Below are 14,618 nucleotides of genomic sequence, written 5' to 3' on the forward strand. Positions count from 1 at the left end.
GTTCAGAAATGTTTAAATGGAAACTATCATACATACAAAAAGCAACCCAAGTCACAAGTACACAGGCCACGAGCTATTCCGCAGGGAATACACCCATGTAACTATGCTCAGTTATCTACAGGTCAAGAAACAGGACATGACCTCGGCTTTACAGATGAAGAAACTGAGGCACAGAGAGGTTATATAACCTGCCCACAGTTACACAGCTAATTAGGATCAGAGCCTGGTTTCAGCCTTGGCAATTCTGGCTCCTAAGCCCAATCCTCTTGACTGCTGCACTTCTCTGCCCCTAGGAAAGCTATTACCAGGGGACAGGACCAGGATGAGGCCTTGCAGTCATGGTGACATTTGAATACACGTCACCGCTTTTTATCTTATTTGCACCTCGATGCATATGCAGGCATCTGTGCTGCCTGAACACTGACGCTGCACAGATCACGGTGGCACGGCAGTTCATCGCCGCTGGCTCACAGGCATTGGTGGGACACTTAGTGTATACACGTAGTTCAGCACCTGCTGCGGTAAGACGGCCCTGGTCGGTGTCCCTCCTAGCTGCAGCAGCCTACAGCCCCAGCGTGTGCTTCCAGAACGCAGCTCCCCACGCCCGCGAGACACAGTCCCAGCCTTTGTGCTGGCATCTGAGACTTTTCCAAGCCAGCCTCAACACGACCTTCCCACCACAGTTCCTGCCACTAGTCATACAGAATTGTGCCGTGGCTTCCACAGCAGAATTCCTGGAAAAAGCACCTATCACAGAGTGAGTGCTCAACAAATGACAGCCCTTTCTTTTTCCGAGATAAAAGATTACCCTTCTGACCCTGGCTGACTTTATTCTGGTGCTCTTGGGTAAAGAATAGGCAGGTATTCAATCTCCAGGATCTGGTCCTGTCCCCATTCTGGGCCTGCTTCCTGTCTGGAGAACAAGGAAGTGAGGCTGGAAGGACTAAGAGACCACAGCCTGGCTTCAGTTGGGCTGGGTCCAGCCCCACCAGAGGGCCCTGGGTGCCGTGAGCCATTTGGTCTTACTAAGGACAACCTGGAGGGGCCTGGCACAGTCCAGGGAGGCATCTGGCATCCATCCTGAGTGGAGTAGCTGGGGTTTGGAAGTGATAAGCCTGGAGAGAAGTAGTCTTGAGTGCAGTGCCACCTTTTAGGAGACTGTCCCGTGGAAGAAGAGTGGCAGGAGCCAGAGCTCAGACCACAGGTGGGAGCACAGGTTGACACCTTCAACTTCAGAGAAGAGCTGCCCAGAGGTGGGAGGTGCTGCCCAGAAACCCTGAGACCCCAGGTGCCCAGGCGTGTGCATTCCCGGGAGGGTGCGGAATGGGATCCGCCTGACGATGACCACGTCAGAGGATGCACAAGGCCTCTCCTCCCTGGAAGTCAGGGGTTTTAAGGTCCTCCCAAGCTTGGATGTTCCTTAACAGTAATGTTCCAGTTGTTTTCAAATTCACAGAACCCTTTGCTACAGGGTTCAGTTTACACAGATGCCTACTCTGAAAAACAGCCTGATGTGGTGGGGGAGGAGGGGATGCAGAACCCCGCTGCTCCTCAGCCTCCCCACCCCTGGAGTCCCAGGCATGGTTTGAAAGCCATTGTTCTAGAACCCTGCGGGTCAGGGCCTGCTGAAAGCTGGAGCAGCTCCACATAATGTGCACGTCTAGGGAGTGCGCGCCTCTTTGGCAGTTTCACTTCTCTGAACGCGAGAGGCCCGGCTTCTGGCTTCCTGCCTCTCTCCCTAATCTCCCTGTCTGGTCGGAAACAGGGCCTTTGGCTGCATTCTTTTGACCCCAGCTGGCATCAGCCCAGGCGTGGTGCCTCCTCCGTGGTTCTGGGTGTCTGCGCTTGGTGGTTCACTCCACAGCATCTCCACTAATGGTACCGATGTCCTTAGAATAAAAGGCACCTCCTGTTCTTAGAGGTGTGCCCGGTCAGCGCCCAGAGCTGCTGCTGTCTCCTGGGCACCTGGTGCTGTCTGCTGATGTGCCCCTAAAATGGAAAATCATTCCGGCAAAACCAGGGCAACGGCCCAAAGGCACAAATGCAAGCCGGCAAAATGGACAAGGACTTGCTCTAGTGGTGCGCGTCCTTCTAGAAGGTGGAAAAGAAGGGTCTTTGACCTGTTTCCCTCCTGCCTCTGGAATCTGCATCTTCTTTCCTCTTGCCTCTGCCCTGGCTTGTACTCCGTATAGTCAGCAGATGAAAAGCATTTCGTCTGAGAAAACCACCTAATACCCACTCCGCTGGTCCTCCTCTGATCATCCATAGCACTTTACCCATTGTCTGGGTTGCTGTTTGTCTTTATTTTATGATCTTGTAAGTACATGTTATTCACACTTGAGACCAAGGACAAAGTCTTATTTAGCTTTGTATTTCTGGTCCTGGCCCAGCCTCGGGCTCAGACCAGGCCATTGTAGGTATTGTTGAGTAAATACACGGAGTACTGCTTAAAATAGACACCCCGCAGGTGGGCTCTGCACCTGCGCTTGTCTTACAGATGTGCTGTGGAATTCCTGGCCCAGCAGGCCTGTCCCTGGACCTCGCACTAAGTGCCCCCCACCCCAGATGTTGTGATGTCATGTCCTCTGCAGAACCCTGCAAAAGGACAACAATCTAGGATGTACCCAGAACCCTGTAGGAATGCCCCCGCCACTAGCCCCATCCCATGGCCCACAGCTCAGCCTCCCTAGTTTATTTTTCACCGAAGGGTGTGTCCCCTACCTCTTGGCAGCTGAGCATTTGTAACAGATACACAGCTCAGTAGGCTGTGCCACCTGGCACTTGCCCCTCTTCCCACATCCTTTCCCTTTGGGTTTCACTGGGAGAGCAGTGTCCCACTGCGGACCAGCTGATGGGCTCGCTGTGGCTGGACCTTCCAGGGAACTGTGACCTCTGGGAACTGGCTCTAACCTCACTTCCGGGGACACAGGCTTCCTGCAAAAGTGGAACTCAGAGCGACAGTGTGCGCCTCTCCGATCACATCTTCCTCTTGCTTGGTGTGATTATATGCAAATTTGGAGGATTGTTGAGAATTTAATGATAAAATATTAATAGTATAGGGAAAAGTCAGTAACATATCTGCAGAATAGCCTCATAGGAGCTCCGATTAAGGAGGTAACTGGGAGGCCACAGAGTTTACCCCCTCATTAAAGAGAAAAACGCAGCTTGGTGGAGAGAAAAGTCATGGGCTTGAAGGTCAGACAGGCCCCTACTGGCTTCATGACCTTGGGGAAGTTCCTTGGAGCCAGAAGTTTAGCTGTGGGCTGGATCTGCCTCTCCTATTTTATTTGCCTTGAAATGTGTCTTTTAAAACAGGTGATTTCAAGTGTTAGTCAGAACGGCTTGGCCTCTAAGCACCTGAACTTTATAACATGTGGCCTGGGATCAAATTCTGGCTCTGTTGACTTACTGGCTGTGTGGCCTTGAGCAGGTTACTCAACCTCTCTGGGACTCTATTTTCTCATGTGTAAATAAGGATGATTAGAGAGCCCCTGCCATGAGGTTTAAATGAGGGAATGCGTAGGAAGCATTTAAAATAGTGCTCAGTCTGAGGGGGGCACCTGACAGGATGAGTACCGGGTGTTATGCTGTATGTTGGCAAATTGAACTCCATAAAAAAAAATAAAAATAAAAATGGTGCTCGGCACCCAGGAAGGGCTATGGAAGAGTAGACTAATATTGTCAGTTTTTTTAAAATCTGTATTTGTGGTTTTCTTGAAAACCTGGAAGATCTGACATCATGCAACATGGGCTGGAAAGGTGTAGCCACTGTCCCTTTAGAGAGGGACTGTGTCCTCCCCGCATACCTCAGTGCCCCCCCCCCATGCCTCGTCCACTTGCGTCATGTTGGCACCCTCCCCATAGAGCACCCTGGGCCTCCGTTTAGCCAGGAATGGGTATATCTATTTCTTTTTGTGGGACTAAATCTGAACCACTTAATGGATAAATGTGTCCATTTTACAGCACTGTCACAGGAGTGGGCCAGCCATCCCCCTTCTGTCCCTGTGCGGGGACCAGGAATTTCCTCCTGCTGCAGGCTCTCCCAGCCTGCTCCTCTGGCCTCTAAGGGTGTCACAGTGCCAGTGACAGGGAGCTCACTACTTCACAGAGCAGCTTCACTGCTGAATCTTTGTCAGAGGTGGAGCCAAGGACAAGTCCCCCATCACCATGACTAAAATGCCGTCTATTCTCGACCCCTTCCCTCTTCCGGCGTCTGGAGCGGAGCGGGGGGCGCCGTGCACGCCGTGTTCCACTGTGTTCGGTAGAAGCTGTGGGCTTCAGAGAGGCCTCTGAAGAGTCTAGAACCACAACCCAAGGTGTCACGTGCTGACTGCTCACCGTCAGGCGGCTCGGCATCCCCGGGTTGCAGGACTGGAGGAGAAGCGGCTGATGTCAGATGTGGGACCCCTGGGGTCAGGACCAGGCTCCGGGTTCTGCTTCACCACTTCGTAGTTGTCTTGTAACTTTGGCGAGCCAGCCGACCTCTCTGTTCCGGTTTTCTTCTGTATCAGGGGAGTATTAGAAGACCCCCTCGATCGAGGAAGGGGTTGCTTGAGACTCTTCCTCTTTTCCTTTGAGTCCTCGAATCTTAACTGCTGCAGCATAAGAACAAAAACAGGGCAGCTCAGGTGGCTCAGCAGTTTCGTGCCTGCCTTCAGCCCAGGTCGGGATCCTGGAGACCCGGGATCGAATCCCACGTCAGGCTCCCGGTGCATGGAGCCTGCTTCTCCCTCTGCCTGGGTCTCTGCCTCTCTCTCTCTCTCTCTCTCTCTCTCTGTCTCTCATGAATAAATAAATAAAATCTTAAAAAAAAAAAAAAACAGACCTGGAGGATTCTGGGGGCTCCACACCCCTCCTGGCAGCCTTGCTCTTGGCTCCACCTGAGGCCGCAGAACCGAAAGCCACATCCAGGCAGGGGGCTGGGACCCCTGGAGCTGCGGCCAGGGTCAGACCAGCCTGCCCCTTGCTGCATGGCCAACCTGAGTCTGGGCCTCGGGTCGTCGGGCTGCCGGGTCTCAAGGTCCCTCTAAGACATTCTGGAATCCACAGAAACAGCTATTTTTTCTTTAAGAACAAAACTAAACATTTCCCAGACTGGCTGACACCTCTGGCTTGTCAGGGCAGCAGAAGGCAGGCAGGTGATGGGGCTCAGAGCAATGGCTCCCTGTTCTGGGAGTGTGAGTCAGCAGCACCCCAGCCTGCCAGTGGGGACTGTCTTGTGGCCTCAGAACTGAGAGGGGGTCGGTCACTTCTCCCCCCGGGGAGAGTAGCCTGGGGGGGATAGGGAGGAGCCAGCAGACCTGGGAGGCAGCACTGTGCCCCTAGGGGCCCCACCATGGTTTTCTGGTTTCCTGCTCTGGCTTTCTGCAGGGCATTTTTCTGTAGCTGTCAACACCTGCGGGTCCCACCCAGAGCTGGCGGCCCTTTCAGGAAGGGCTGGGTGGAGAATGATGCTGTTCTTGTTTGTCTGCAGTGTTACAGGCCCCTGGGAATCCTGGAGAAGGAAAGTGCTAAGGAAACCTTGGTCCACATCATCTGAAAGTATTTGTGCAGCAAGTCTGTGCAGGGATGGGGAGCTGGGTGGAAAGATCGCTGACTGGCTGGTCTTGGCCACGTCACTCAAACTCCTCGGGCCTTAGTTCTCTTTTCTGTAAAATGAGGATGGTGGTAAAAGGGGGATGGCAGACCGGTGGAGGTCAGGCATGTGATGGTGCTTGCTGTGCCTCGGGGCAACAACTGTTTGCAAGGGACAGGAAGTCACTTACCCAAGGTCACCGAGCAAGGTCAAGCAGGAGCCAGAACTGGGCCCCAGGTCTCATGCTGACCTACGAGCCGAATAGTTCCTACCAGGGAGTGGGGAGCGTTCGGCCAGCCAGTCCCTCCTGGCTAGGAGGGCCTAGCTCTGTGCCGTGCCCAGGGGGAGGCCACAGCGTCGTGTTGGGATGTCCAGGCCAAGAGTCGGATTATAGCAGACCCGGAAAGAAGGCCTCGGTTTGGCTCTGTGCAGCCGAGGAGCGTGAGCGCTTGCTGGGTGGCAGGCACTGTGCTAGGCCCTGGGGATATACCAACAGCTGAGGCCCACCTGGCCCCTCCTTCGGGGGGATAACGGGGACTCCGCTGGTTGAGAAGACTGTCACCACGCACACAACTTAGTGCTGTGAAGGGGAGCACGTGGGACCCCAGGCTCGGCGGGCTCAGGGCTCCAAGGGAAGGGACCTTGCGGCGAAGCCCTGAAGGAGCAGAGGAGCTGGTCGGGGGGGGGGGGTGGTGCTGGGGAGGCTGGAAGGCTGGAGGAAGGAACTCTGAGGCCCCCAGGGATGTTTGGCACAGGGGGTGAGGCCCTGGAGAGGTCGCTGGGCCGGGTGGGGTCCTGGGCCTCTGTGCCATCCTGTCCCCCGAGTGCAGGGACAGGGCCTTATCCTGCAGGGGGTGAGGGAGCATTGCCCCCAGGCTGGGAGGAGCAGCTGGGCTGCATGTGGTAGGGCTCGCTCCCTCTGGCTGTTCTGTGAAGAAAGGCTACAGGGAGGATGGTGGCCCTGGCTGCCTCCTCGGCCACACTCGGGCGGTGGGGGGACAGCATGGACAGGCTGTGGCGACAGGCTGAGCACGGAGAGGGATGGCAGTGGAGGCACTAGGAGGAAGCCCCGGCGTGTTCCATTTATGGAGACGGGTACCCAGGGGGACGTGGTACTGCACGGGGGACCGGAAACGTGGTTCTGGGCGTGCAGGCTGTGAGGTGCCTGAGAACCACTAGGAGGGGTACTGAGGGGGGCATTTGGAGGTTCAGCAGGGAGGTCAGACCTGGAGAGAACAGGAGACCCATTGGCGTCCAGGTGGAAGGTCAGGCCTGGGAGGGGTGAGGGGAGGAGAGCGCAGGCTGGGGCCTGGGGACTGACAGCATGGGACAGGGGCAAGGAAGGAGCCTGCAGAGAAGGGTCACCAAGCCAAGCAAGAGCCCCTGGAAGGTGGGCGCGAGGGCAGACAGGAAAAGACAGCCGTCCTTTGGATTTAGCAACGTGTGACCTTGGCAAGGACAGATGGCCAGGGAAGCTGAGTCGAGGGGCTCAGGAGTGGGGGTGGTGAGGAGGCATGGACAGCAGGTGTGGGCTGCCCTTTCCTGGCTTGGGCTGAGAAAGGAAGAGCAGAGCGAGCAGGAGCTGGAGTGGGTTGGGGTCCAGCGAGCCTTTGAGGTTGGCTGTTGACTGGTGACAAGCTTGAACTGAGCGTGTGGCCCATGATGGCGGAATGTACCAGAAGGCAGAGGCTGTGGAGCTGCTGGGGAAGGAGAGGCTGATCCTGAGCTGGTGTGGGGGGATGGCCCCACGCAGGAGGATGACCCAGCCCACACTGGACGGCTGGCCCATGCCTGTCCTTGGGCTGGGCCCTTTGGGGACCACAAAGCCGTCGAGCTGTATGAATCCCAGTCTCGGCCTTCAAGGGGCAGAGGACTCACAGGCTCTGGGCTGCTCCACCAGGACTGCTCTCTCTTCAAGTCCTGGGGCCCCCCAGGAACCAGCGTCCTCCATGACGTGGGACCAGCTGGCTGCTGCCCACCCCAGCCCCGTTCTCTCTGCTTCCAAACCTCCTGAGCTCCCAGGAAGTCGCTGCTCGGGGGTAGGTGTTGGGACCGGCTTTCTGGTCACCCTCACACTGCCCCCTTCTTGTTTTCAATCCTCTCCTGGGCAGTCGCCTTCCTCCTCACAAATCCGCCTGTCCCATCGTGAGTCCCGAGGACTTCTGGCCGTGTCCTGGGCATCTCTTCACGGCTTCCTCTCGGGCATCTCACACTCAGCAAAGCCCTAGGGGCCTGCATCGCTTCCCTCCAAGCCCACGGATGGAATCGCTTGAGCCAGCCAACTTGAAAACGTTGGTCTTTGTTTCTGCCTCCTTGTGATCCCCGCCCCGTCCAGACGACCGCCTGTCCTAGAACACGCACCTCTGGCAGGGACCCCAGGTCTCTCATCCTCCAGACCATTCCCCCGTGGTGCCAGGGAAGCATCTTCTCTCTGAGACTTTATCTTTAGGACAACTTTGACCAAGTCTAAACTTCTTAGCACGCATCGAAGGCTGATGGGGATGGTGATCCAGTCCGAGCTGCCCATCCCACCTCGTCTGCTTTCACCCACCAAATCCGTCCAGCCTCTTAACACCTCTTGCCTTTGCTCCTGGTCCCTGCCTGGAGTATCCTGCCTCCATCTCTCACCGCCCTCCCCAGCCCCTCCAACCCCTCCCCGGCAGGTTCCACACACCTTCCATGGTCAAGACACCCAACTCAAGGCACAACCCTTGAAGGTTCAAACGGTTTTTCTGTGTTTTCTGCACATAAGTGTGAGCCTGGGAAGACCACTTGTCATCTGAGCTTGCTATAGAGGAGGAAATGAGGGATCTGAGAGCAGCCACAGGAGACCGACTCTAGCACTTGACTCTGAGTTGACTTGAGCATAGGGTGGAGCCCAAATACAGGGGCAGTCAGAGTGGCAGTGGGCCTCGCTCGCAGTGGCCACCCCAGCGGGGTGGAGGGAAGGGGAAGGAATGCCGAGGGACACCTTTGTCATTGGAAGTTGGAGGGGAGGGAGTGTCAACGGACCCGCCGAGCAGGGCCGAATGGAGGCCCCTGTCCAGGTGGAGGCCGAGCCTCGTGCAAAGAAGAGACCAAGGCATTCTCGCTTCTTTCTTCTCTGGCTGGGAAAAGGGTGCTCCATCTCAGAGTGGGTCCTGGGGGCCACAGAGGGACACAGGAATTAACATCCGGGTGTGGGTCGCTGGTTTGGGTCCAGGAGTCCCGCTGCGTGAGGGTGAACTCCTGTCACCGGGAGACAGACATCCCCAGTTTGCCCATAGGGTGCTCTTCATAAGCGCGACTAGAGTCACTTCCTCCTACCAGCCCCACAGCCTTCATTTCCTCCCCTTGAACACAAGATGTCACTTTGCCCTGGTTCAGATGGAAGTTGGCTCCTAACCTGAGAACAGGGTGCCTGCAACTGGCCGGTCAGGGCCTCTTAAGGAGAAGAAAAGGTGGTTTTAGACAACATGAGGCCAAAACTGAGGTGACAAAAACCAGGACCCGTAGGGACTTGTGGACAGCAGCCCCACGTGTGAGAGAACATGCGTGTATGAGTGTGTGTATACGGGTGTGAGTGTGTGCTTGAGTGTAAGAGTGGGGAGGTGGTGTGTGTGTGAGTGTGTGATGTGATCACTCTGTCACCACCAGCTGGCCCCCTCTCTTAGAGTCCCCTCTTTCAAGTCATCCTGTGACATCCTCTCATCCATAAGCTGATGGCCATGCAGAGTAGGACTGAGCCCCAGCTGCTGTCCCACCTGCTCCCAGCCACCTCCCTGCCCCTCTGCACCTGCTCCGAGTTTGAGTGCCAGGCACCTGGGCTGGGACATGTTGTACAGCATGAGTGTGGGGCACAGGCAGGCCTCCTGCTGGGTGTTGGGGGCACGCTCAGCTGGCCGAGAGGCCACACCGCCCCTGAGGCACCCGTGCCCTCAGACGCCCCTGGCCTCGTGAGTCAGAAGACACTTCCCCTGGAACCATACCAGGAACCCCTCCCCTGGCCCCATCATAGACTTTTCAGGGGGGAGACGTGCTCATCTATGGCATTAGGCCAACAAGGCATTTTGATGAGGATCGTATGGAGTGAGACTCGTGGGCTTCCTTCTAGGTGGAAATCACAGCCTTCTGGTTCGGGTCCAAGAGCATTAGTGGCCCTGACGCCCGGCAGGTGGGCTGGCTACCCTAGGAAAGCTCTTGGCCCTGGTGCTCTGAGCCCAGGTGTTCCCTGGGAGCAAGGTGGCTAGAACCTGGGTCCCCAGGGCTTCACGGCTCATCCGGAGATGCGGTCGGGGAGAGAGCGCAGGGCTCCTGGTTTCTGACTCTGAGAACAGGGAAATGATGGCTGTGCCTCAGACCTCCTCCCAGCAGTGTCCGGGTGGCTTCCTAGCCGACCGTTTTAGCGATCGTTACCCTTCCCGGGAGGTGGACAGGCTTTGGAGCAGGCAGGTTCGGATGGATCTTAGTTCTAGATCTTTCTGGCTGCAGGAGTTTGAGCCTCAGGCTGGCTCTTAAGGGCTCGTGCTCAGGATCGTGATTTAATTTGTGTAAAGTGCCCGGCGCAGAGTGAGCACCTGGCAAATGGTAGCCGCTAGAGCGTGGTCGTTCCCTTCTCTCACTCGCGTTGCTGCTCCGGTGGCCCAGCGTGGCTGTCCTGTGTGGGGACAGGCTGGCTCTGGAGCCCAGGCCCTGCATGGCTTCACTTCCCGGCAGGAGGCGCGGGGTCTGCTGCGGCCGGATGGAAGAGAGGGGGCAGCCGTGCCTGGTCGAGGGCAGGGCAGGTGCAAGGGGTCCCTGGTGGATCCCCAGGGCGACTCCCCCACCCCCGCCCCACGTGGTTCTCTCTGGGTCGCGTCCTCCTCGCCCAACACACCAAGGGCTGGATGCGGCCAGGAAGCCTGTGCATCTTCTGAGGTGGGAACCAGCCTCTTCTCCTCCTTTTTTTTCCTTTACCATGACGCCTGTTGCTCATAGGTACAAATCAAACGAAGAGTATGTATATGTGCGAGGCCGCGGCCGAGGGAAATATGTTTGTGAGGAGTGTGGAATTCGCTGCAAGAAGCCCAGCATGCTGAAGAAACACATCCGCACCCACACTGACGTCCGGCCCTATGTGTGCAAGCACTGTCACTTTGCTTTTAAAACCAAAGGTAAGAGACAGTCAGCTGGGGCGCTGCCCCTGCCCACCGTAGGGAGCTCCCCTCTGGGAGCCCTAGCACAGAGCGCAGGGGCCCGGACCTCTCCGCCTGGGGCCTGGGCCACCCCCACGGCCTGGGCTCCCCAGTGGCAGAGCAGCGCCTCCAGACTGGGCAGTGGCACCCCCTGGCTGCCCAGCCTGTCCTCTTGGATCCCACACAGCTCCTCCACCTGCGCGCCTGCCCCGCCGCCCGGAGGCGCTCTTGCACACCGTTCCCAGTTTTGATTTTTCTCTCCTCCACCCCGTCCTTCTGCATGTCTCCTCGGCCCCTTGCCCACTGATCTGGTGAGCTCCAGCATCCGCACCTGTCACCACCACTCTTGCGTTTGGAAATCCATTCCACTCCGAGCCACTCGGCACACTCACATGGTCACTCCTCATGGCAGACTCGCCCTGCCTCCACCCGCCTCACCACTCAGACCATGTTCCTGCCCACCCGGCTCCTCTGCAGCTCTCGGCACAGCCCGCTCGCCCCCCGCCCTGCCCAGGCTGGCAGCCCCGACAGTCCGGCCCCAAGGCAGGGGCAGCAGGCTCTGGCGGCCACCTGAGCGAGGAGGAAGGGCAGCCGGTAGAGGCTGGCGTGGCCTGGCCTGCTGCAGGCCCCCCGTGTGAGCAAGTGGGGCCGAGTCCGTGAGACTTGGAGCAAGCTGCTCCCTGCACACTGCGTGGACTGTTCCTGCAGGCCGGGCGGGGAGGACGTGGGCACTCGCGCATTGCTTCCTGGTAGCTGAGCAGAGGGACGGGGGACGGAGGTGAAGCAGAGGAAGGCCTGGGGCTCTCAGTGCCCCTGACAGCTTCAGCCTCTTGTGCTCTGCAGGTTCTTGGGTCAGGGTTTCAGGGTTTGGACGTGAGGGTCCCGCCTTCTCCTTTGAGCAAGTGGGGGGCCTCCACGCTGGCCCCCGCTGGAGCCATGTGCTGTTTCCGCGGACAGAGCCCGAGAGCAGGTTCAGTTTTGCCTCTTGTTGACCTTCCTTCTGGTGGGGAAGCTGCTCCCAGGCAGAGAGGCTGGGCCGAACCCTGTGGAGTTCGCCAGCCTTCCTCACTTTCTCCTCCTCTTGCCCCCCCCCCACCCCACCTCCGTGCTCTCTGTACCGGGTCCGGGGGGCAGTTTACCACGTTTACCAGTTTACCACTTCCGGCCCCTGTCTGACCAAGTTCCATCTTGGCCGTCCTAACCCCGTTCACCGACCCCTGCCCTCCTCTGTCCTCCGGCCATCGTTCTCGCTGGTCCTTTCCCACCTAGGTTTTGGGTAGCATAGAGGCGCTTCTTCTCTCTTGGCATCTCATAAACAGTGTTCTGGAGGATCCCCAAAGAGGACAGACGGGCCTGGAGCTCAGCCCCCTGTGTCATGGGTGCATCCAGCCCCAGGGCCCTGCCTTGGCCCCGGATGTGGGCCCCGTCCCTACTCTGTCCCCTACAACCCCACTCCCTCTGGCCTTAGGTGGCCAGTGGAACTTTATGGAAGAAGAGAGATGGGAATGATTGACTTATGTCTTAAACAACAGAGTAAAAAAAAAAAAAAAAAGAAAAAACCTCTTGTTGAAGGTAAAGAAAGTGGGTCCCCCAAAAGCCAAGTGACTGTTAGTACTAGAGCTGTACCTAGAACCCAGGACCCCTCCATCAGGGCATCTCCCCCATCACCTTCCTCGCTGTGAGCAGATCTCCGTTTCCCTGGAAGGACTGGCTAAATCAGGTGGCCGATCGGGTGGCCTCCGGAGCGGGTCACAACCGCTGCCCCTGTTTCCAGGCGGCATCAGGGGACCACCCCGTTCTGCTCTCAGCGTGAGGAGCCCAGTCCTGAGAGTACGTCCCAGCCCGGGGCCATCTGGAGCACACCCGTGCCCGGCACACAGAGAACCATCTTGGGGAGACTAGAAAAACCCATCTGGCTAAGTTCCCAGCCAGAGCATCCTCTCCAAAGAGGGGGCCCTATTCAGTTCCCCTTGTCTTTCTGGCGAGAAAGGGCCTGGTCCCGGGCAGGAACGCCTCGTTTCCAGAGCTCTTGTCATTGTTTCATTGGAAGCCACGCCAGGCCTGCCCGCAGTGCCTCTGGGGTGTCTCTGAGCCGGCATGGAGCCCCGGGGGGGTGCCCAGAGGGCATTACGGGAGCAGAGGGACTGAGTCCCGGCTGTGCAGGCCTGCCCAACCTGCCCCGAAGGCCAGGCCCAGCAGCCTGTTCCCAGCCAGTGATCAAGGAGCGTGCTGAGCTCCCTTCAAAAGCTCATAGAAGCTTCCAGAAGACAACATCTTCAAAGCCGAAGCAGTGAGCGAGTCTGAAATGATGGAACCTGGACCTTTGTGACTGCGGAGAGGGGCCGGTCGGGGGTGGGTGGCGGCAAGTGGCAGCAGAGGAGGCTTGCACGCTGGGCGTGAGGGAAGCAGCGGGACACTGAGGCTCCTGTTTCTCGGGGTGCCCACGTCTTCCCGGAGGGGTGGGCCTTCAGCCGTCCCTCAGGAACCTCCGGCGCCTCCTCATCCCCGCCCTGCCCTCTCCCGCTGGGGCTCCGGCTGGGCCTGGCGGTCCTCAGGACCCTCCATCTGCACCCCCTGGCTGCGCCCAGGCCCGGCGAGCCCTTCCTGTCCGTCTCTGTCTGCTCGTCTGTGTCTCCGTCTCCGTGTTAGACATTGTGGCACAGCTGGGGCCCCGGGGCGCTAGCCGAGGCGTCTCGGGGGCCGTGCGGGGAAGGCCGCCAGGACGGCCCTGTGGCGAGCGGTCTGGGGGGTCCTCTTTCCTCTTCCCAGATGGTCCCCAGAGGCCAGCGGGGTGGCTGTGCCGCGTAGGGGCCCCTGCACCAGTCGCCGCGGGGTCAGCGACGAGAGCAGCGGGCAGGCCTCAGGTGGCAGGGCCTGCAGGGGCGGGCGGGAGGAGGGCGGCCAGCCGGGGAAACCGAGGCAGAGTCCTGGGCCGGTGCTCTCAGCAGAGGCCCCACCTCTCCTCCAGACACTCCTCCTCTTCCATCCGCCTGCCTTTCCTCCTGCATCCCAGGACTGTGGGGCTTCGGGTGGGGGCCGGCAAGGCTGTGAGAAGCTGCCGGCTGCCCCGCAGGCCTCCGAGCCTCTGTCCCTTGCCAGAGAAGTGGCTTCTGAGCCGAAAGAGACGCCTGCGCCCTTTGGTCCCCCTCCCTCGATTCACAGAAGAGGCCCGGGGAGGGCAAGCCAGGGAGGGTACCCCATAGGCCCCAGGGCGGCTCAGCCAGCCTGGCCTCCTGAGAGCCACCCGGCCTGTCCCAGCAGAGCCCCTCAGATGCCCCGAGTGCCCCCTGCAGCCTCCAGGGCCCACGGGTGCCTTCTGGGAGCCCCCGAGCCCACCCTGGAGGGGAAGCCATGCCTCTGTCCTCCACACCCAGCACGTCGGCGCGTGGCAGGGTCTCGGCACTCGGTGACGGTGACGAGTGGTGGTCACGGGGCTAAGGGTGGGGTCCCAGCAGGGGAAGGAGGAACATCCCAATGTGCTGAGCGTCTGCTGTCTGCCAGGCTGCCACTCGCCTGCGCTCCCTCCTCAGCTTCTCCCAGCGCCCCCGAGAGGTAGGTATCACTTCAGAGTTGCAGAAATTGGGGCTCAGAAGGTTAAGAAACTCGCCCCAGAGCACACAGGTAGCAGGCAGCAGAGGCCAAACCCAAACCCGAAGCCGGCGAGCTCCTAGAGCAGCCTGGGTGCATTGTGCAGGCAGGCGTGGAGTGAGCAAGACCCCTGGAGCCCCAAAACCTGGGTCTCAATGGGGCTCTGTGCTAATAAGGGGCCTTGGCTGGTTCAGCGTGCTGGTCAACGGGAGCCTGCCCATGCCCAGCAGCTGAGACAGTCAGTAATCGGATCTAATGGCATCACCAGCTCCAGGGCCCAGAGTTAGAGCAGAAGCAAGAAC

At 58.7% G+C, this 14,618-nt stretch overlaps 1 protein-coding gene across 10 annotated transcripts in view; it reads left to right on the forward strand.

Annotated features, from left to right (window-relative positions):
* Nucleotides 1-14,618, forward strand: part of HIVEP3 (HIVEP zinc finger 3) — a 459,420-nt gene that overhangs the window by 431,431 nt on the left and 13,371 nt on the right. For all 10 annotated transcript variants that reach the window (XM_072771656.1, XM_072771652.1, XM_072771653.1 and 7 more), the window contains one exon: nt 10,532-10,707. In XM_072771656.1, coding sequence (XP_072627757.1) covers nt 10,532-10,707 — 176 coding nt within the window. The remainder of the gene's footprint in view (nt 1-10,531; nt 10,708-14,618) is intronic.

The sequence above is a fragment of the Canis lupus genome, chromosome 13, assembly GCF_048164855.1.
Source record: "Canis lupus baileyi chromosome 13, mCanLup2.hap1, whole genome shotgun sequence".
Taxonomy (NCBI): Eukaryota; Metazoa; Chordata; class Mammalia; order Carnivora; family Canidae; genus Canis; species Canis lupus.